Below are 21,613 nucleotides of genomic sequence, written 5' to 3'. Positions count from 1 at the left end.
CGGTGAAACCAGGGCGACAAGCTGATATTGTAATGGTCACAGGTCTCCACTAGATATCTCCATTGGTTCAGCGCAAGAGCTGCTCTCATTGTCGGTCGGCCTGATAACTTCCATGGCGTCATCATGGTGGTCATCACCGGCTGCGCAACACTTAGGATATTTATTTATGAGCACCTATTGAATAGGGCCATATAGCTCTTCTAGCGGCCATGCAATATTTGTGGGTTTATTTTATAAATTAATTTGTCTTATGAACATGCGTAAGCGGTAGTATTTGGGCCACAATGGACCCAGTCTGTATAGACTGATTCAAGAGACTGTATCAGTGCTAAGGGCCCCAAGAACCATGCAAGCCAGATAATCTTTAATAAAAAGTTCTTAATGCTATGCATACGCAATACAGCAAAGCTGAACAGCATCATTTCTCTTCTTACTTGCCTATTGAACTTCTCAAATGGATATTACCTGCAGTACTACTATCATAAAGACATCACTTGGTGGTATTGGCTTCCGTGATTCTATGTTGCCCCGCTTAGAGCAATTTGTACATAGCGTCAATATCATTAAAGAGCATACATACATGCTTGCACGATGGATATTACTCCATCAACTAGCTGACGATGATACCTTTGACCCTGCAACATTTGTGAAAAAGGGATTCTTTCGTTCCATTTATTTATTCATTTATCACAACCTGAAGGCGAAGGCTGTCATATGTGGTGCCAGGTGCCTTTCTTCTGTCAGCACTCATCATAGCCCACAAAATATACTTCAATAATATGGTGCGTGCCTAAAACGACCTAGGTCAATAGTCAGGGAAGAGGAAACTAGGTAGCGTGTTCTCCTAGTGATGATTGTAAATGTGCTGATAAAACCAAAAGTAAGCGTTCACAAAAATATATTGGAAAAACCAGAAGGAATCCCTGCTGCTAGGAGCCAGCAAGGGGTATTTAAGCAAGCACCGAGTGCGCATACTGAGCCCTCATCTAAGCCGCGTATGGCCCTGGATAAAGCTACGCCACTCTCAGTGAGTAATCCGCCTTGGGTGAGTCGGAACCACCCTAGCGGCATGACACATATCTGCCGAGGATTTCATTAACCAGAAGGACAGGCCAGAACTGTTAAGCGCAGATTTCTGTGATGTAATTAGATACCACATTTATGATTATCTATTGCATAATGGCGATATCGAGCTACATGGCGTGCGCGAAATGAATCAGGTAGCGACATATGTGGATACTGAGCTGATGACAGCATACAAGAACAACATTGTGTTGCAGTATGGCACTGGCTTACAGCGGATTCTGACCAAATTGATTGATACTCGCAGCCGCAAAAACACACTGCACAGTACAATGGGCAATGTGTCCAAGGCTGAGTTCAATAACGCATGTCAAGTGTGTATTTATACACCTGCACAGAAGCCCCGCAAAGCAGTTGCCTCTAGGCACCCTGATCTCAGCATGCTCACTCCACCGATGCTTGCAATCTACAACAAGCTGGCACCAGTCCTTAATGCCTATGATGCCAAGTACAGATTCGCCAAAGACAGCCAATACTATGATGCCAAGGCAAATCCACTTAAGCATCTGCATGCATATATTTGCCTATGCCAGCTTATTGAGAATGAGCAGCTTGGCAAGTCTCCTCCCCAATGCTTGCCTCTGCGGACATCATGGATCCCAGGCCATGTGCGCTTAGACAAGCAAATAATCAAGCAGGTGTTTATTTCGAAAACACGTGAGCAGGTTACCAAGATCAACGCAGCAAAGAGGGCAGCAACAGAGGCAAGGGAAGCAGCAGAAAAGGGCGAAAAATTGGCCAAGAAGGCTGCACGCGAAGCAGCAAAGATGCCATCTGATGAAACAGAGGCCACCACAGCAACTGCAGCAGTAGCGGCTGATTTACTTGCTGCTGCATCGGCGGCAGCAGCAGACACTGTTGCAGCACTTAGCAATGCATATGCACCAGCACCCCCAGTCTGTGTACACGACCTGGTCCAAGGGATTACACAATCTGTGTGGGATGTGTGGGGCCGGGTCGCAGATCTAACATCAAAGCAATTTAAGGCGCATGGTGATAGAAAATACCACGGAATGGTGACAACAGATGGTGTAGCGATATGCATTTTGCTACAAGACAAGATATTCAAGGCTGATGGTGCAGTAGATGTTGATGGTGCAGGAGGCAATGCTGCAGGAGGCAGTTCTGTGGGGGGCGATGCTGCGGGGGCGATGTTGTGGGAGGCAATACCATAACTGACTGTCGCTATATCCACCAGATCCCACAGCCAGAGCTGCAAAATCTGAAAGGCCGATGTGTATTCATCGATCCAGATCGGGGCGATTTACTGTATATGATGCACGAAAATAGCAGCAATGGGAAAGAGGGTGAAAAAAAATGCTCTACCGCTACACACGACAGCAGCGCAATAAGGAGCTCAAGCTGCGCCACTATGACAGGATTCGTCGGGCTACAAAGGATCAAGTCCCAGAAGATGCTGTCCGCAGAGCAGAGGCTGAGCTTTCCAAGCACTGCTGCCGGACCCTTAGCCCAGCAAAATTCCATGCCTACGTTGCTGCCCGTGCATCTGTGCGGTGTATCCTAGCACCGTTTTATGCCAGCACGATGACAGCGTGAAGGTTACCAGAGCAGCAACTCACTAAGTCAAACAAGCAGCACCAGAGGTGCTGGAAGGCCCATCCGGGTGTCGGGACCAGTCCTAAGGTGTACCTGCTTCATCGCAAGCTGCACCTTGATTCATTCATGAGCCAGGCCCGTGCAGACCACAGGCGGGCCTATTCATCTCGGCTCTTGAACTGCGATCTCGCAGCAGTTCTAAACTTCAGACTCGTTTTCCAGTCACTCTGTGATTCAGGTGATATTCCTATATGGCTCCGCCGTTCTACGGCCATTGCTGCCAATGCTTCTGGCACCACTCCGGCTACAAAGAACCCGCGCAAAAGGTGTGCAGCAGCAGCAGGCGATTCTGCTGCCAGCAGCAGCGAGCCAGCGCTGAAGCGCCTACGCTGAGCAGGCCATCAAGATGGGAGATGTCCATGATCGCCATTGAACCAACAACTATCCGACACGTTCAAATGACCGGTTCGCCGTGATGCTCTTATCGACATGTCAACCCATGCTGACTAGCAGCCGAGCTCGCATCGCGAGCAGAGTATTTCTAGTATTAAAATTACAGTGGCGCACTTGTCAGATTCATCTGATATTCTAGGGATGCTGAACTGCGAAAAGCTTCATATATGAGACCGTGGGCAGGGAGATAGAGATATACCTAGTTTAATGGCCTTCCAGGCCTGTTAGATTGCTGCCAGATATAGGAATAGCCATCGCATAGTTGGAGGAAAGGCTTACAAGATGTGCACTGTTCTGGAGAAGTCATGCATCAAGGCACAAGACTGAGTCTGGTTCACAGAATCAATAGCTGTGGATGACTTGTTTGTGGTTTGTCGTGGCTCTGAGGGCAAAATAAAGGAGCAAAGAACATCAGCAACTGCAGAGGAGCAAGAGCTGGTCTACCAGACCACTGGTGTTGTGCCTGTCTTGTCTGACATATCCCTCTTTGTGTCTTTTCTGTTTGCGGTACTTCTTTATGCCAGGGTGCATGCGCTGCTGGCTGTGTATTCCAGGTGCTAGGAGAGCTGACCTTCTTTTAGGCCACAATATAGTGTTTGCATTTGCCTGTTGCGTCAGTTCCGCTACATTGCTGTTGCCCAGAACAAGTACTGAGGCAATATTGCCCAGGGTGGAGACAATGGATTTGCAGTATATGAGGGGGCGGAGCTGGTCACAGGGAGACGCACATTCAAGGGAGGTGCTACTTCCCTGTGTCCCAGCGGACTGAGCAGGGAAAAATCGCTCACCTGCATCATGTGGGTCGTTTGGCGAGAGGCACACGCATTCTGCGCTGAGCAAACCGGCGGCGAAAACCGCTCAGCTTCAGGATCTGCAGGCGCTCGGTGCGAATTCCATGCTTTCTGTTGGTGGGCAATAATGGCTCAATTCCTTCTGGCAGCACAGACTCTAGAAACCAGGGGCATGTGCATACCTGGCTTTGCAACATCACAATGGTGCCATTTAGCAAGCCATTCACACAGCATAATTGCAAACCCGCTATATATACGGACGGGTAGTCCCAGCATCCAACACCATCTCCGCTACACACGCTTTGTATTTCCTCATTCACCAGCCCTTCCTTACACGGTGGCTTCTACTTGTATATTCGCAGCAGCACTACCCAAAAAATCATCGCGGTCGCCGTATATTCCCTACGCACCTGCCCTATTGACCATTCGGCAACACCCACTATTCGTCCGCCTTGCTTCCTGTCTAATCGAAACGGCGCAGCAATTGTACGCACGCCACTCTTCTGTGCCTATCTCTAAAAACTCTGTACCCCAGACTGCGCTCCTCGACGAGAGTATTCGACGCAGCTGTCTATAAATCACCCAAGGCTTCCTTCCATCCAGACTAGGCGAGGTGCAAGGGCTTTGCCTATTTCTGCAGATCTACTGCTTTCAACAGCAACTACACCGACTATTGTACCTTACATACACCCCCGCTACAACCCACTCCACCATGTCACTCAAGTCAGACAAGCAAACTATCGACTTCCGCTACAGCAGCAGCAGCAGCACTGCGGCTCCAGACTCGGTGGACCATCATGCCGAGACACAGCCCGAGACCGAAACAGTACTGAGCGTCACTGGCATGACATGCGCGTCGTGCGTCAACAGCATTGAAGGACACATTGGCAGCTTTGACGGCGCCGTCAGCATCAGCGTCGATCTGATGACAGCACAGGCGACAGTGCGGCACTACACACACGCCTTGCCCGTTGCCGACCTCTGCACAGCCATCGAGGACATGGGTTATGATGCAGCCGTGCTGAGCACCAAGACACTGGCTCCTGTCAGCGATGCCACGAAGGCTGACGCCAAGGCAATCCTCGGCGAGAGCGCAGTCGAGTCGTGGTTCAATGTCGAGGGCATGACGTGCGGGTCGTGCGTAGCGACCATCACATCTCTGCTCAATGACCTGCCGGGCGTGGAGGCTGCCGATGTGCAGCTTCTCACAGCACAGGCAATGGTCAAGCACATTCCGCGTGAGATTGGCGTGCGCGAGATTGCCGATGCCCTGACGGATGCCGGGTATCCAGCGACGCCGCTGGATGGGGCAGACTCGAGCAGCGCAGCTGATCCGTCGACAATGGCCCTGCGGAACCTCGAGAAGCACCGGAGGCAGGCCATGCTGCGCTTCCTGTGGTCGCTGGTGTTTGCCATCCCCATGCTCATCATCTCCATGATCATTGACATGGCGCTGCCGTCGTCGAACCCTGTGGCAAAGGCATTCCACCGCAAGGTGTTCCAGAAGTACTCGGTCTCGGTCATCTGCACCTTCTTCATCGCCACAGCCACGCAGTTCACGCTCGGCCTGTTCTTCTACAAGCACGCATACAAGTCGCTGGTGCGTGCCAAGACTGCCAACATGGATGTGCTGATTGCGCTGGGCACCACCGCCGCCTACGCTGGCTCGATCATCAGCGTGGTCTTGCAGCAGGGTGCTGGCGAGCAGTTCTTTGAAACCGCTGTGTTCCTGATGACGTTTGTGTTCCTCGGCCGCTGGCTCGAGGCAATCGCCAAGGGCCGCACTGTCGGCGCTGTTGAGGCCCTGGTGAAGATGCAGCCCGACGACGCCCTGCTGGTCAAGCCCGGAGCCAAGGACGGTGCCGACGACTTTGCCACGATCAGCTCGCGCCAGATCCAGCTCGGCGACCTGCTGCAAGTCAACAACGGCATGCGCGTGCCGTGCGATGGTGTGATCGTCCGCGGCAACACCGAGATCGACGAGTCGCTGCTGACTGGCGAGTCGCTGCCGGTGGCCAAGGGCGAGGGGTCGGCAGTGACCGGCGGCACGCTGAACCTGTCGCAGTCGGTGCGGATGCGCGCAACAGCCATCAACGAGTCGTCGACGCTGGCGCGGATCGTCAAGCTGGTGCGGGACGCGCAGTCGAGCAAGCCGCAGATCCAGGAGGTTGCCGACCGGGTGGCCAACCGGTTTGTGCCGCTGGTCGTCCTGGCGTCGGTGCTGGTGTTCTTTGTCTGGCTCATCATCGGTGCCACGGGGAATATCAAGGCCGACTGGTTGGCGTCGAAGCTCATGGGCGGACTGGGCGGCAAGCTCTCGCACACCGACAGCATGGGACATATGGACGATGCACCGCCGATGAAGTACCCGATCTTTGCGCTCCTCAATGCCATCAGCGTGCTGGTCATTGCGTGTCCGTGCGCGCTGGGACTGGCAGCGCCGACAGCGATCATGGTTGGCACGGGGCTGGCCGCTCGCATGGGCATTCTGGTCAAGGGCGGCGGTGCTACGATGGAGGCTGCGAGCAAGATCGACATCGTCGCATTCGACAAGACCGGCACCCTGACCATTGGCAAGCCCGCAGTCTCGGACCACTTTATCGAGCAGTCGCGCGCTGAGGTAATTTCGGGCTGGCTCTATGCACACATTGTCGAGATCGAGTCGCTGAGCAGCCATCCGCTGGCCGCCGCCATTTGTGCGTATATCCGCGAGCACACGCAGTCGGACTCGGTGCGTGCGCAGCTGCTTGAGCACCAGGAGCTGCCTGGCCGCGGCATGCAGGCGACTGTCGAGCTCCCAGCAGAGATTGCCCACGCGCTTGGCTGGACTGGAGTTACCACTGCCCATCTGCTTGTTGGCAAGGAGGCGTGGGCCAAGGAGGAGGGCTGCCTGATGGACGTCCCCATGGGCACACGCGCGCAGTGGGCCTCCAGTGGCTACACATCGGTTGCTGTTGCATTGGTGCCAGTTGGCCGCAGCATGCGCGGCAAGGTCGTCGCAGCCTTTGCGCTGTCCGACCAGGTGCGTCCGGAGTCGCGCGAGGTTGTGCGCCAGCTGAAGCGTCGCGGAATCGAGGTCTGGATGATCTCCGGCGACCAGCAGGCGGCGGCCAATGCCATTGCAGCACAGCTAGGCATCGACCATGTCATGGCCGGCGTTCTGCCCGATCAGAAGTCTGAGACCATCCGCACGCTGCAGCGCCGTGGCAAGTCGGCCGATGATGCGAGCGAGAGCGACTTCAAGGAGGGGCAGTCTGTGAAGCCTACGTCGTCAGTTGCTGCTCGCCTGTTTGGTCGCCTGAGGGGACCACAGAAGCGCCCGTTTGCCAAGGTCGCCATGGTCGGCGATGGAATCAACGACGCGCCGGCGCTGGCGCAGGCTGATGTCGGAATTGCTGTGGGGTCAGGCACGGCTGCTGCTATGGAGACGGCGCCGGCGCTGCTGATGCGGCCGACGCTGCTCTCGCTGCTGACACTGCTCGACCTGTCCCGCATTGTGTTCCGCCGCGTCAAGCTCAACTTTGTGTGGGCGTCCATGTACAATATCGTGTGCATTCCGATCGCAGCAGGCATCCTGTACCCAGCCATCAACCGCGGACTGCCACCAGTTATCGCTGGTCTCCTGATGATTGCCAGCAGCCTGACGGTCATGATGAGCAGCCTGTCGCTGAAGCTCTTCCGCGAACCAAAGTACAACTGAAAATATCTTTATTACTTATCCTGTTAGTCAATGTAGTCCATTGCTTTTGCTTTTTGCTTTTTGCTTTGAGCCGGCCTGTGGTTAGAGATGGCCTTTCCAGTGCCCTGGGACTTCTTGTTGCCCCTGCACCCCATGCACTTCTTGTCGTCCACACCCATGCCACCCTGCCAGAAGGCATTGCCGCCACCGGCTCTCTTCACGACCTGACCGCCGCGCCCAGCACACGCCAGGCAAATCGATATTCACGGCTTTTGGCAGCGTTTGGAGCGGAGAAAGTCCGAGTGCTTTGGAGGGTAGGATTTGCATCCCCAACTATTCACCTGAAATGCCTCGCACTGATCCTCCTGTTTCTGCGCAGCCACTGGCCTGGATTTTGGCTATAAAGGTCCGCAGCATCTGGAGTCTCTCTCATTTCCCTCACACCCATCTCCTTTCTCTGTTTTGGAAACATGCCACCTCACTGGAGTATCCGCGCCTACGTCCCGAAGCATGTCAACCGGGACAGCATTGTCAAGTGCTTCGCCGACAAGAGCACCGAGTTCATCGATGTGGCGACCGAGCAGGAGGCTGTTGACATCGAGGCGGCTAACAAGGACCCGTTCTTAGTCTTTGAAGAGGACCACTTTATCTTCCACAACTCACCCGAAGGAACAGTCGAGTGCAGCTACTGGTCCAGGAACTGTATTACTCAGCTGGCTCACCCAAACTACGTTGGCATCTGGAATAGATGCACTCGCGAGCAGGATGGATTGAAGACAGCTACAAACCCGGCAGTTGTCTATTTCGTCCCGACCGGCTCCTCCATTGATCCCCCTAGTGAGCCAGTTGAAATCACCAGCGTTCTGGTTTACTACGACATTATTGATCTCGGGGATTTCGTGCAGACTGTTAAAAGGATGGTCAGCTGTTTCCAAGGACTGTTTGTCGTGGCATATGACAACAAGTTCAAGTGTGTTGAGGCGGAGGATACTGACAACAGCATGGATGTCAGTGTGGATCGTATAGGCAATTTCCTCTTAAAAGCTTGGAATAAGCCAGAGTATATTAGAAAGTGCGCGAAGCAAGCGCATTTTCTGAAGGAGCATGGTCTCAAGCGTCTACCTGACGGACAGTTTAGACTCAAAGACTATCTCGGTAACGAAGTTGTTGATGGCGAGCGGTTTCGGCTGACCAGAGATATCAATAGCTACCATTCGTACTACGCGGACGAAAATCGGCATGATGAGGAACCAAACTATTCAGGAATGGACATGTCAGATGGCTTTCTAATGATGTACCCAGGTGATGACTCGATCTTTACCAGCGAGACAATCGACGACATTGTCTATCTCAAGTTCGATAACGAGTACCTCTACTGCCAGGAAGGTAGTGATTTTGAGATAGAGCTTACACCAGAGCTCCCAGAGAAGGAAGAGCGGCTGCATTTGCAGCACAACGGCACCGCACTGATCCTGGCCCGCTGGGATATGTCTGGATATGCTATTGAGGATTGGCTTGATCACAGAGGATACATAAACTTCGAATATTCGGATTCACGGTGGAAATGGGTCGATCCATTAGATCTCCATCTTGTCAAGTTATAAAGTAGTTGGTTGGGCTGTAGCACCCAAGTAAAAGAGAATATATTGGAAAAGGAGACAGACCAAGGCAGTCTTGAAGAGATTAATAGGGAGTTGGCGAAAAAAAAAAAAAAAGGAAGCAGAGAGAATAGACCGGTGACTGGACCGATTCGAGAATAAAAGGAAGAATAGGAAAAGGGTGAGGAGAAGTAATCTAATTTTCTGATAAGTTCTGGCACCACTATGGCAACGAAGAAGCCGCGCAAGAGAGCTCCTGCAGCTTCACGCGATTCTGCTGGCCAGCAGTGGCGAACCAGCGCGGAAACACCCGCAGTGAGCAAGCCATCAAGATGGGAGATGTCCATGATTGTGATTGCATCAGCAACCATCCGACATGTTCAAATGACCAGTTCGCCATGATGCTCTTATCGACATGTCAATCCATGCTGACTAGCAGCCGAGCTCGCATCGCAAGCAGAGCAATTCTAGTAAAGAAATAAATGGTAATGCCAGGTTTATGTTGCAACAGCATGCAAGCTCATTGAATGATAGTGTCCAATCTCAGTGTGCCAGCATACTCAGACGCTACCTTGAGCCCTATCTTGAATGCATATGCACCTGAGCTCAAGGCTGTCAGTCGGTCCCCTTAGCCATTCCTTCCTATACATCTCTCATTCCAGGGTTTCCCTTATGTTGGCACTGGTGTGTCGAACCATTCCTGCGCCACCATACCAACAACCAAACCACATAGCACAGGGCCAGGATCAGCCGATCCCCTCTCACCTCCTTTTCTTTAGTTTGTTTTCGCCAATATTTCCAGCTAGTCTACACATACGTTCGTAAATACCTACCCCATATCTGAAGGCTACCACCTTAAGCACATGACCTCTTATTCACAGGCTAGCAATAATATTGGATGCAAGTTACAATAAAGCCCGAAAGAATGATCTAGTTAGTCGAAGTCTTCCGAGCAGCATCTCCCAGTATCTTCAAGAGGCATGCCGAGATGCTCTCAACAATATCTTTGTCCCTGGCCCTCTCGAAAAACGGGTCAATATCCTTCTGATCTAGATACGACTCAAAATCACCATCTTCAGGCTCTGGCGGATCCATAGTGCTAGCCCCACAGATATTTGGAATGCTGATATCGCTGTCAATGAGCGCGGAACGGAGCTGCTGTACAAGAGTATGAAGGTACTTGCATCCAGGGATACCTGGGTGGAACTTTTTGGCAATTTGACTTGCAAAGAGCTTTTTCGAGTGGAGATGGCCACGCTTCGCTTCTGTAATTGCCTCAGTACTTCCTGTCCTCCACCTGTTAATCTGCAGCGCATCCTGGAATTCATCGGCTCTCTTATACTCGTCGTTGACCCAGAACGTTCCGATCCAGCAAAGTAGATAGAGCATCGACTCCCAGTCGTCGAGCGCCGTCCGTGGAGCATCGGAAGCCAATAGGTTGTTAACGCTCATGAAAGGGAGCGTGCCAGTGCGATCCTTGTGTGCCGTCTGTCCCTCGATACTCATATCCAGTGCATAATCAAAGTCGATCAGCATCCCGCGTTGCCGGCCATCCTTCTCGACTAGCAGGATGTTGCTGTCAGATATGTCGCGATGCAGGATATTGCAGTGCTTGACTAAGGCTGAGTGAAACTGCATCACATCGGCAGCGACCTGAATGAGCTCATTAGCTGACTCGAGGCCACTCAGGTCGCGGCCGACGGGGGTCATGACGATAACCTTATGGGCGCGGAAGCAGATGTCGGAGAAGCTCTCAGACAGTGGCGCCTTGAGGATATGCTTGGTATTGTCGCTGGTGACAGCACCTTCGCCGTTGACATAGGTAATACGACCACCTATCATGACTTCTGGGTAGATCAAGTCGTCGCTCTCCTTCATGCCGCAGAGCTCCGTGTCAAACTTGCGCATCATCGCCACCTCATCGCGGACGTCGTCCTTCTCTGATTCGGTAGCCCGTGACCACGCGTCCTTGATTGCGACTCTCTCCACATTCTCCTCGTTGGAATCGCTCGTCCAAGGGTCCGTCGGTGATGCAATGAAGCAGCGAGTGTGCCGCCCAAACAGTCGCTCAGCTCGCACCGGTATGTCAGTGACGTAGTACTCCTTGCGATCGTCACCGTCATGGCAGATGATCTTCCATTTGCCACTACCCAGCTCCACGAAATTGGAGTCGTACCCGAGCTGGTGTGTTTCACACAGCGAGAACCTGACCAGCAGCTGGACAAACGAGTGGCGACCAGAAGGGCTGCCCAAATCCATATCTGGCGTCCGGAAAACGTCGTCATTGGTGAACAGATACGCGCAGGCAGTCTTGTTGCATAGGGTCAATCCCCATGCGAAACGACGATTCGGCTGGTTAAAGTAGAGCTGCCGCGTTTGGTAGAATAGCTGCCGCTGCGCTTCCAGCTCGTGCCTCTCGCTGCGCTTGGCCTCAATGATCGCTAGAGCATCGCTATACGACGGCCGCTTAGGCACTTTATCAAGATCGCTGTCGATGAGGCGAGTAATGAACATCATGTCAGGTCTGGTTCTGTCATCCGAGTCGCCTGCCTTCCGATCCGGGCTCTCGACTGGAAGCACTAAGCGGGAGGCAGTAAGAGGATGCGCGGGTAGTTTATGCTTGACACAGTGAGCAACGAACCAAACCAGCGCATTTTTTGGCTTGTACATCAGGGACTCACGGGGAGGTGGGCTAGACTCAGAGAGCCACGCCATAAATGACACTGCTAGGTTCATCAGCGTATCGTGGAACTCCTTGTCTTCCCTGGTACACAAATCTTGCGGCATGGCGTCACCACGTATGTACCGCTCAAGCAACTCGGCTGTGAATATCACCAGCTCATCGGACAGGCTGTCGTTCATCGGGTTCTCCGGTTTCACCACATCGTGCACAGTATCCCTCGCCTCCCGCAGGCGCTCTGCTACATCCGCCTCCGCTTGTCCTTTCCGTTCCTCTTGGATCTCTGATAGATCCCTCGACGTGTTGGACAGTGCGCCAGCGCTCTGCGACGAGTGCTTCGAGGGTGTGAATCCGTATGTCATGCTGTGGCTACTAGCAGTCCCGCCTACTCGACCTATTTGATAGAAATCATCAATATTAAATGCTTGTGGTCGCTAATGCATGTAAAATATTTCTGCTTTAAATACATACTTTTGCTCGACGTCCGTGTGTTTTGCTTTTTAGTTTCGGGTGTTGCTGGTGGCTGGCTGGTCTTTTTGCCAGCGCCTTGTATATTAGTGTTGGTGCGTTTGCGCTTTGAGCCTGACAGGGGGTGTGATGGGCCGATAGTCATTGCAAAAGAGGTGGAGAATGCAGGGGTTGAAAATGCTGAATGAGTGAAGAAAAAAGTGCAAATATCCAGCAGCCCTTTGTTGACTGAATGGCCAGCCCAATCATGTCTGGCTGCGCATAAAATTAAATTCACCCTATGAATACATCGCCAATCACAAGATCAGTCTGGGATCAAATGTTTAGGCTGTTGACATATTCGGCAGTGAGGCAGGTGCCAAGACCGTATAGTATTTCCGAGAATATCAGCGCTTTTTTGTAGTCGGAATTGTATCGGAGGGGATAGAAGTTGCTAGGATTTGTAATCTTGTGTATGCTGAGACATCAAACAAGTAATCCTCTCACTGTCATGGCTTGTGGCCGCAACATAATGGAACCCGCATGCTTTACTGTTCCTTAAAACCTAGGCTCAACCGATGCTCAGAGTATTTCAAAAAGGGTGACAGTTCCGATGCATGTCGGTGGATGAGGGGAATCCTAGTGAGGTCTAGATGATGTGCCTCCACCATGCCAGGGTATAAAACCCCAAGCGCCAGGCCACAGGTGTCTGCCAATCCCAGAAACCAACAAATTCTGAACCTGCCAACTCGCCAATCTCTAGCCATGTCGTCGCCTGCTACTTCAGCCCAGTCGTTCACCCTCAACACGGGTGCCAAGATGCCCGCCATCGGTCTCGGGACCTGGCGTTCTGAGCCTGGACTTGTCGCCAAGGCAGTTGAGGAGGCGATCCGTGCCGGATACCGGCATATTGACGGAGCGTGGATGTACCGCAACGAATCCGAGGTTGGCGAGGGAATCCGCAACAGTGGCGTACCTAGATCCGAGCTGTTTGTCACGACCAAGCTCTGGAACACGTTCCATAAGCCCGAGGATGTTGCCAAGGGTCTCGATGAATCTCTGAGGGACCTTGGCCTGGACTATGTCGACATGTATCTCATGCACTCAACGCTCAGCATCACGCTGCCAGACAAGCCATACGAGGGTATCCCGGAGTGCGACCCCCAGGTAGACTTTGTCGAGACATACAAGGCCATGGAGAAGCTGCTGGAGACGGGCAAGACCAGGGCCATTGGTGTGTCGAACTTTTCGCAGGCCAACCTCGAGCGTCTGCTGGCTAACACCTCGGTCGTGCCGGATACGAACCAAGTCGAATTGCACCCGTATCTGCCGCAGCCCAAGCTCGTCGAGTTCTGCAAGGCCAACAGGATCCTGGTGACGGCTTATTCGCCACTGGGCTCCACTGCTGAGTTCAATCTGCGCGATGACCCAGTAATTACCGAAATTGCCAAGGCGCGCAATGTCACGCCGTCACAGGTACTGCTTGCTTGGGGTGTTAAGCGCGGGACGGTCGTCATCCCCAAGTCGACTAACAAAGAGCGCATTATCGAGAACTTCCATCTGGCAGGCATTACCGATGAGGACTTTGCCAAGATCAACGCCATCACCCACCGGGCGCGGTTTGCCGAACCAGGAAACTTCTATGGCAAAGCGTACCAGGGCATGTTCGGCTTCGAGGAGGCGTAAAAAGCACCTTGCATTATCTGAGTATATCACCAATCATGATGCACCGATCTTGAGGAGATAATGGCCGCATGATATCACGCTACATATGCAGCAATAGTGGGGAGTTGGGTATGGTCCAGAGCACGGTCCAGAGCACGGTCCCTCCCCTTGCCCTTGATGACGTAGACGCATATTTTCCCGCTAGTTTCATTCTGAGACATTTGGTGTATAGTCCTCCGAAGCATGCCTCCCTTGCTTCCCTTTTGCTAATAATGGTAGAGTCTACGTACACCCACGCACATTTTGTTTTGAACACAGGGGCAAGGTTCCCCGCAGTTGGGCTTGGAACCGGCATGGGCGGACCTGAAGAGGCGACACACGCGGTTGAGGAAGCTATCAAAGCTGGATACCGCCAGTTCGATACAGCAATCATATACGGCAGCGAGCCATATGTTGGTGAGGGGATCCGGCGCAGCGGCGTGCCTCGATCCGAGGTATTTGTTACGACCAAGCTCTGGAATACACACCACAGGGCTGAAGATGTTCCCAAGGCACTTGGCGAGTCATTGAAGAGCCTGGGCATGGAGTATGTGGATCTGTATTTGATGCACTGGCCACTGTCGGTGGTGTCTGAGAACGAGCGCAGCTCGAAGGGTGGGTTAATTGATGCCAAAATCGACTACATTGATACCTACAGAGCGATGGAGAAGCTGCTCGACACTGGCAAGGTCAAGGCAATCGGGGTGTCAAATTTCACAATCTCGCATCTGAAGCGCCTAATGACCAATACAGGAATCGTACCGGCCATCAACCAGATCGAGCTGCACCCGTACCTTCCGCAGCCTGAGCTGGTCGAATTCTGCAAGTCCAAAGGCATCGTGCCGACTGCGTACTCACCGCTGGGGTCGACGGACAAGCTCCGTATTTTAGAAGATCCCGTAGTCAACGCCATTGCCAAGGAGCATGGAGCGACGGCAGCGCAGGTTCTCATTGCATGGGGCGTGGGTCGCGGGTATGCGGTCATTCCGCGGTCTCTGCACACAGAGCGCATCATCAATAATTTTACTCCAATTGAGCTGAGCAATGACGATGTTGGCCGAATCAGCGCAATCCAGCAGCGTGGACGGGTCGCAGATCCGGTGGCGGACTGGGGCGAGCAGTTCCAGTGGGTGTTCAATGGGGTGGAGCCCAGCAAGTAGATGCATACAGACATCCCCACGCCATTGTCATTCAATATGCTCTGAGTCATCATCCTCGCTCGTCATATATGCGTGCGTGCGCTAGCTAGAAGTGAATCATTTTTTTTTCTGGTGGTGGGCAAAAGAATTCTTGATCTCGACGTAAAAAATTTTTCTCCTCTCTAAACGACTTTTTTCTTTGTAGAATTTGGAGAAAAAACCCCCACTGAGCATTTATTATTCTAATCCATTTGCAAAAAGAAACAATGGCGCTTGACAACGAACAGACCAGCACGCCGCCGGCGCCCGCTACGCCGAACAACGGCAACGAGGCGTCCAAGGCCAAGAACGAGGCCAAGAACGAGGCCAAACGCAAGGCCAAGATGGAGAAGTTCCTGGCCAAGCAGGCTGCGCTGGCTGCTAAGAAGGTAAGAATCGTTGGTCTCGCACTATGGTCTGTCTACACGCGCAGCAATACAGCTCAAGTGGAGCCCATGTGTAGGACGCAGCAAAGGACAAGGTGGCGGCTCCCAAGAAGGAGAAGGAGCCCAAGGTGGCCAAGGCTAAGCCCGCGTTTGTGAACACGACGCCGGCGGGCGAGAAGAAGGACATGAGCCAGGCGATGGCGGACAGCTACGAGCCAGAGGCTGTGGAGGCCGCGTGGTACTCGTGGTGGGAGAAGGAGGGCTTCTTTACGCCGGAGGAGCTCGACAAGCCGAACCCCAAGGGGCGGTTTGTGATGGCGACGCCGCCGCCCAACGTCACGGGAAAGCTGCACATTGGGCATGCGCTGTTCATTTCGATCCAAGATTCGCTGGTGCGGTGGAACCGGATGCGCGGCGTGACGACGCTGTTCATCCCGGGCGCCGACCACGCTGGCATTGCCACGCAGGCAGTGGTGGAGAAGCAGCTGTGGAAGAACAGCCAGCTGACCAAGTACGATCTGGGCCGTGACAAGTTTGTTGACAAGGTGTGGGACTGGAAGAACGAGTACGGCGACAAGATCATGAATCAGATCCGGCGGCTTGGCAGCTCCTACGACTGGACGCGCGAGCGGTTCACGCTGGACGATATCCTGTCCCGTGCCACGCGCGAGACGTTCTGCCGGCTGTTCAACGACGGGATTATCTACCGGTCCAGCCGCCTGGTCAACTGGTGCCATGTGCTCAACACAGCGCTGTCGAACCTCGAGGTTGAGAACAAGGAGCTGCCAGGCCGCATGCTGATGACCGTGCCTGGATACCCGGCGCAGGAGAAGTTCGAGTTCGGTGTGCTGGTGCACTTTGCGTATCCGGTCGAGGACAGCGACGAGCGCATTGTGGTGGCCACCACGCGTATCGAGACCATGCTGGGTGACTCGGCCATTGCTGTTCACCCCAACGACGAGCGCTACAAGCACCTGCACGGAAAGTTTGTTGTGCACCCGTTCAACGGCCGGCGCATCCCGATCATCACCGATGGCGAGGCGGTCGACATGGAGTTCGGTACTGGAGCCGTCAAGATGACGCCAGCGCACGACCACAACGATTACAAGGTCGGCAAGCGCCACGGGCTGGAGTTCATCAACATCCTCAACGACGACGGCACCATGAACGAGAACGCCGGGCCTTACGCCGGTATGCGGCGGTTCCACGTGCGGCGGCAGATCATCGATGATCTCAAGGCTAAGGGCTTGTACGTCGATACCACCGACAACCCGATGACGGTGCCGATCTGCACGCGGTCGGGCGACATCATTGAGCCGCTAATGAAGCCGCAGTGGTGGGTGCGCTGCAAGGGCCTGGCCGAGCCGGCCATGGAGGCGGTGCGCTCGGGCAAGCTGGACATCACGCCGATGACGTCGGAGAAGGAGTGGTTCCGCTGGCTGGAGAACATCCAGGACTGGTGCATTTCCCGCCAGCTGTGGTGGGGCCACCGCATCCCTGCGTACTTTGTGCGCATCGAGGGCCAGAACAACGACACCAGCAGCTCCGAGTACTGGGTTGTGGGTCACAACGAGGCCGAGGCCCGCCAGCGCGCCGAGGAGAAGTTCCCGGGCACCAAGTTCACGCTGGAGCAGGACCCGGATGTGCTCGACACATGGTTCTCGTCAGGCCTGTGGCCATTTGCGGTGCTGGGATGGCCCGACAAGACATCCGACATGGAGAAGTACTACCCGACGCAGCTGCTGGAGACCGGCTGGGACATTCTGTTCTTCTGGGTTGCGCGCATGGTGATGCTGGGCATCTATGTGACCGGCGAGGTGCCGTTCAGCAAGGTGTTCTGCCACGCCATGGTGCGCGATGCTCAGGGCCGCAAGATGTCCAAGTCTCTGGGCAACGTCATCGACCCGATCGATGTCATCCAGGGCATCTCGCTGGCCGACCTGCACGCCCAGCTCGAGAACGGCAACCTGGACCCGCGCGAGGTCGTCAAGGCCAAGAAGGGACAGACTGCCGACTTCCCCGACGGCATCCCCGAGTGCGGCACCGACGCCCTGCGCTTCACCCTGTGCGCCTACACGTCGGCGGGTCGTGACGTCAACCTCAACGTGCTGCGCGTCGATGGCTACCGCAAGTTCTGCAACAAGCTGTGGAACGCGACGCGCTTTGCGCTGATGAAGCTGGGAGACGACTTCAAGCCGCGCGCCGAGATGGGACTGGGCGGCGCCGAGTCGCTGGCCGAGCGCTGGATTCTGCACAAGCTCAACATTGCTGCGCGCGATGTCAACGCTGGCCTGGCCGAGATGAACTTCATGGCTGCCACTACCGCCGTCTACAGCTTCTGGCTGTACGATCTGTGCGATGTCTACATTGAGTACATCAAGCCCATCACCACGCCCGAGGCCGACGCCGACGCCCGCCGCTCTGCCCAGGAGACCCTGTACACGTGCCTGGAGCAGGGGCTCAAGCTGCTCCACCCCTTCATGCCCTTCGTCACCGAGGAGCTGTGGCAGCGCCTGCCGCATCGCGCCAGCGAGACCAGCCGTACCATTTGCCTGGCCGAGTTCCCCGAGCCGCATGCCGAGTATGAGAGCCCCCAGGCCGAGCGCGACTTTGACCTGGTCATGTCCATCGTCAAGGCTGGGCGCTCGCTGGTGACGGATTACCACGTAACCTCCAAGGCCACCATCTACATTGCCCCGACCACCGCCGCTGCCCACGCACTGGCCACCTCCGAGGCCCCCGGCATCTGCACCCTGATCAAGGGCTGCTCAGAGGTCATTGCGCTGCAGCCCGCCGAGGCCGTGCCTGCAGGCTGTGCCGTGCTGTCGGTCAACGACGAGGTTGCCGTGCACCTGATGGTCCGTGGCCGCGTCGACATTGACCAGGAGATCAAGAAGATTGAGCAGAAGATCGCCAAGGCCGACAAGGCCCGCGAAGCCCTGCTTAGCAAGACCAACATTGCCGACTACATCGACCGTGTCCCCACCGATGTGCGCGAGCAGAACGAAACCAAGCTCAGCAACTACACTGCTGAGATTGAGGCGCTGGGTCTGGCCATCAAGACCTTCCTGTCCCTGAAGGGCAGCGACTAGACTTTTTTCTTTGCCAATTGACTCGCTTTTGACAGTCTAAATGCACACAATGCCGTATTTTGGTGATAGTGCCGTGTGTATTGTTGTCCAGGTGACCAGCGAGAATTGGCCGTTGTGCAAGGAAAAAGGGTATTGTACTGCTTTCTGTTTTCTGTTATTTTTGTCTGATGGGCCGGCTCTGCCTGGAAGAGTTACTGCTCAGTAGACCTAGGACTTGTGCCTGCCCTGAGCGCACCGTCCCTGATACCACCCTTAGTCCCTGCTTCCCAAAAAAAAAAAAGTACTGACACAAGAATATCACTAGCAGTTTTTTGTCCATGTCAGCTGCTACCACGGCCGGCGCTTCTGATCCATGTCGTCCATGGCCGCATCGCCACCAGCATCCGGCGGCACCCTTGACATGTCCTGCTGCGAATGCGGAAAATGCGACTGCTGTGACGGATCCACATTCTGTGGGCTGGTGGGCAGCGACGACGCAATAGACATTGTCAGCTCGCGCATCGACGGCAGCATCTGCGAGCTGCCGCTCGGGTTCGGCGTGTGCGGCCCCGGCATGCCTGCTGGACGGAACGGCGGTGTGCTTGTCGCCCGATACTCGCTGGCAGCTCCTGAATCCACGCGCAGCGGCAGCTTGCGGTCCGCCACATCTGCCTGAGCGGGAGGGCCGGCTGCTGTTTTGTGGAACTGCGATGCATCGCCAGCGCATGTCGGCGATCGCGGCTGCGACAGCGAATGGTGGTGCTGGAACCCCGACCGTGTGAACCCGGCCGAGCTGCTCGCGTACAGCGGCCCCGCAACTGCCTGCTTCGCCTGGTGCTTGGGCTCATTTGGTGACGGCGGCGACCGGTTATGCCGCACATGTGCGCTGTGGTGCGCCAGGTGCTGTGCTGCTGTGTGCCGCCCCGGGTGGTGTGCTGCCGGCCGATTGAATGTCGGCCGCGGGGCTGCTGACGCAAACCCAGTTGATGCCATATGCGGCTGTGGTGAGAATGACTGATGCCCTGCCGCCGCCGCACCCATACTGGAGGCTGCCCCATACGCTCGCGGGTACTCGTACTGATAGCCAGCTGCCTCGGGACGCCCTTGGTACGCGTATGCGTGTCGTGGCGGCGGTGGCCGCACCGGTTCCTGCGAAATCGGCATGTGTGGGCCCACTGGTATCATTGACCCCACATTGGGCGTCAGCGGTCCGCTAGGGGAGAAGGATGTCGGCCGGACCGATGGTGACGGAGACCCTGACGCCAGCCGGCTGCGCAGCCGTGCATTCTCGTGTCGCAGCTCCTGGATCTGCCCCTGCATCTCAAAGTTCGCCTTCTGAAGCTCCATGTACGCTGCCTCAAGCTTGTCGTATCGTCGCGCCTTGTCCTCCAGGCTCGTCACGTACTTTTCGCGCCGCAGCCGGAACGCCCGCTGCGCTGCGCGGTTCTGCGCTGCCCGCTTCGAGCTGTTCACACTGCGTCGTTTGGCTGCTGCTTCCGCCTGCTGTTGATCCGAGCCGCCGTCCTGCGCATTGTCGGAGATGGATTGTGACGCGCTTGGGTTGAGCCCCTCATACATTCCCAGGTGTGTGACGCTGGAAGACGCCGCCGCCGCCGTGCTGCTTGTTGTGGGTATTGTTGGCGACGGCGACTGCGATGTTGCCCGCGCGAGCATCGAGTGCTGTCGGTGCTGTGTTGCTGTTATTGTCAAGTTTTGGTGTGTTGCTGACGAATGCCCCCGGTAGTCCATGTTCTGCCCCGGGCCCGGAATGAAAGTGGTGGTCTTGGATATGCACCCACACCCAGTGCGAGGTAAATATAGAAAAGGAGCCTGATAGAAACCTGCTAGAAACCCGTGTGAAAAGTAGCGGTCCCAGTTCTGTTTAACACGCCTTTTGCATATGTCTAAAGGGGGGATGAGAATGGGTAAAGCTGATTGACCTCCTCCGACGTGCAAGAAAGGAAGGAGAGATGTCTACAAGTAGGATAGGATGAAAAAGGAGAACGAAGAAATCAATTAGGAAATATGGATGACTTGGTCCGTGAATATGCAAAGCAAGAGCATGCAAGAACACAGTAGCAGTGATAGAGATTGTACAGGAGAAGTGAAATAGAAGGAGGAGGAAAGAAAGAGAAATATAAAGTGTCGAGGAATAGTACAGCAAGTAAAAGCAAGCTGTGTAAAGGGAGGCAAGGAGGGAGAGGGTGTGGGTTTTAGGCCAGGTGCGTTTTTTTTTGGGAAAATAGTATTACATCGTCTCTCCCTCACCATCGGGAGGAGGGGGTTGGTTTTGTTTTCGCAATGCTTTTGAGACTCTGAGAATAAACGGACAAGGCTGTGGGTTGTGGCAAGGGGAGGGGATGCTAGCCTAATGACCAAAGAGGGTGGGTCGCATTGCGCTTCAGGAGAAAAGTAGTATGTTGCAATTGGGGCAAGCCTACTACCAAGTAGGACGCGACAATGCTAGAGTGGCCTATATACCATCGATATGGTAACGGCCCATCAATTCCCAGTCCCAAGAAAGCAGCCAAATCTCCTCTCCCGAGGATAGCTCTTCCTGCAACACATGCCCTCTAGCAAAGACTGGTCCCAAACGTAGAACTGGGAGCTAGGCAAGGAGTGGGGCCACCAAGAGTGCGCCGTGTTTTCTAGTCGTCAAACAAACGAGCGATGTGCCATAGGATTGTAGGTGGCGAATTTGGGGATGAAGGCGGGTTCTAACTGTGGAAGCAGGAGCGGGACTATTTGCCTCATTATCGCTCCTCCTGGCTATCCATAGAGCCCGCGCCATTGTTCGCCATGGCTTGTTCGCCGTGCTGCCTGCCGTGGATGCAGATTGGTGGTGCTCGCCATTATCTCGAAATAGGGATGCGTGTAGCTGACAGAAAATGGATATAATGTTTTCTAGGGACATCCACATAGCCACATGTGCCACCAGGGGATATTACATGGGGATCGTGTCGCCAATGGGATACCACTGCCCGGC

General features: G+C 54.6%; 9 protein-coding genes across 9 annotated transcripts; 6 read left to right on the top strand and 3 right to left on the bottom strand.

The window, feature by feature from the left end:
- Positions 1–433: 433 nt before the first annotated feature.
- On the top strand, positions 434–1,430 carry DL89DRAFT_267298 (uncharacterized protein; the record flags this gene model as incomplete). The annotated part of the gene is made up of 2 exons (XM_040887436.1): positions 434–716; positions 1,081–1,430. Coding segments are annotated over exons 1-2 (323 nt in total), but the record flags the coding sequence as incomplete, so codon positions are not given.
- Positions 1,431–4,187: 2,757 nt separating this feature from the next.
- Positions 4,188–7,584, top strand: DL89DRAFT_246079 (heavy metal translocatin; the record flags this gene model as incomplete). The annotated part of the gene is made up of 3 exons (XM_040885101.1): positions 4,188–6,167; positions 6,216–7,094; positions 7,188–7,584. Exons 1-3 carry the CDS (start codon positions 4,597–4,599, stop codon positions 7,582–7,584), a joined length of 2,847 nt encoding a protein of 948 aa, XP_040743702.1. The 5' UTR covers positions 4,188–4,596.
- A 426-nt stretch (positions 7,585–8,010) lies between these two features.
- On the top strand, positions 8,011–9,228 carry DL89DRAFT_267290 (uncharacterized protein). The gene has a single exon (XM_040887435.1). It carries the CDS (start codon positions 8,034–8,036, stop codon positions 9,165–9,167), a length of 1,134 nt encoding a protein of 377 aa, XP_040743701.1. The 5' UTR covers positions 8,011–8,033; the 3' UTR covers positions 9,168–9,228.
- A 754-nt stretch (positions 9,229–9,982) lies between these two features.
- Positions 9,983–12,436, bottom strand: DL89DRAFT_283669 (uncharacterized protein). Its single transcript, XM_040889746.1, has 2 exons — positions 12,313–12,436; positions 9,983–12,235 (listed from the first exon to the last, which is right to left on the bottom strand). Exon 2 carries the CDS (start codon positions 12,201–12,203, stop codon positions 10,092–10,094), a length of 2,112 nt encoding a protein of 703 aa, XP_040743700.1. The 5' UTR covers positions 12,204–12,235; positions 12,313–12,436; the 3' UTR covers positions 9,983–10,091.
- DL89DRAFT_267289 (uncharacterized protein) lies at positions 12,050–12,500 on the bottom strand. Its single transcript, XM_040887434.1, has one exon. The coding sequence runs from the start codon at positions 12,452–12,454 to the stop codon at positions 12,236–12,238; it is 219 nt and encodes a 72-aa protein (XP_040743699.1). The 5' UTR covers positions 12,455–12,500; the 3' UTR covers positions 12,050–12,235.
- Positions 12,501–13,022: 522 nt separating this feature from the next.
- On the top strand, positions 13,023–14,221 carry DL89DRAFT_267288 (Aldo/keto reductase). The gene has a single exon (XM_040887433.1). The coding sequence runs from the start codon at positions 13,054–13,056 to the stop codon at positions 13,972–13,974; it is 921 nt and encodes a 306-aa protein (XP_040743698.1). The 5' UTR covers positions 13,023–13,053; the 3' UTR covers positions 13,975–14,221.
- An 85-nt stretch (positions 14,222–14,306) lies between these two features.
- On the top strand, positions 14,307–15,152 carry DL89DRAFT_292736 (Aldo/keto reductase; the record flags this gene model as incomplete). The annotated part of the gene is made up of 1 exon (XM_040890339.1): positions 14,307–15,152. The coding sequence occupies one exon, from the start codon at positions 14,307–14,309 to the stop codon at positions 15,150–15,152; it is 846 nt and encodes a 281-aa protein (XP_040743697.1).
- A 177-nt stretch (positions 15,153–15,329) lies between these two features.
- DL89DRAFT_151663 (uncharacterized protein) lies at positions 15,330–18,716 on the top strand. Its single transcript, XM_040883544.1, has 2 exons — positions 15,330–15,559; positions 15,634–18,716. Exons 1-2 carry the CDS (start codon positions 15,398–15,400, stop codon positions 18,646–18,648), a joined length of 3,177 nt encoding a protein of 1,058 aa, XP_040743696.1. The 5' UTR covers positions 15,330–15,397; the 3' UTR covers positions 18,649–18,716.
- Positions 18,717–18,975: 259 nt separating this feature from the next.
- Positions 18,976–20,376, bottom strand: DL89DRAFT_292734 (uncharacterized protein; the record flags this gene model as incomplete). The annotated part of the gene is made up of 1 exon (XM_040890338.1): positions 18,976–20,376. The coding sequence occupies one exon, from the start codon at positions 20,374–20,376 to the stop codon at positions 18,976–18,978; it is 1,401 nt and encodes a 466-aa protein (XP_040743695.1).
- Between the last annotated feature and the right edge of the window lie 1,237 nt (positions 20,377–21,613).

This window comes from Linderina pennispora (genome assembly GCF_002104995.1).
Source record: "Linderina pennispora strain ATCC 12442 chromosome Unknown DL89scaffold_6, whole genome shotgun sequence".
NCBI lineage: Eukaryota > Fungi > Kickxellomycota > Kickxellomycetes > Kickxellales > Kickxellaceae > Linderina > Linderina pennispora.
Note: the sequence above shows the minus strand (reverse complement) of the source record. Positions and strands in the feature narration are given on the sequence as shown.

Coding starts and splice junctions, on each gene's coding strand:
- DL89DRAFT_267290 (XM_040887435.1), top strand. CDS start 8,034: ATGCCACCTCACTGGAGTATCCGCGCCTACGTCCCGAAGCATGTCAAC.
- DL89DRAFT_283669 (XM_040889746.1), bottom strand. CDS start 12,203: ATGACATACGGATTCACACCCTCGAAGCACTCGTCGCAGAGCGCTGGC.
- DL89DRAFT_267289 (XM_040887434.1), bottom strand. CDS start 12,454: ATGACTATCGGCCCATCACACCCCCTGTCAGGCTCAAAGCGCAAACGC.
- DL89DRAFT_267288 (XM_040887433.1), top strand. CDS start 13,054: ATGTCGTCGCCTGCTACTTCAGCCCAGTCGTTCACCCTCAACACGGGT.
- DL89DRAFT_151663 (XM_040883544.1), top strand. CDS start 15,398: ATGGCGCTTGACAACGAACAGACCAGCACGCCGCCGGCGCCCGCTACG. Junction 15,560..15,633: donor CTGCGCTGGCTGCTAAGAAG/GTAAGAATCGTT, acceptor GCCCATGTGTAG/GACGCAGCAAAGGACAAGGT.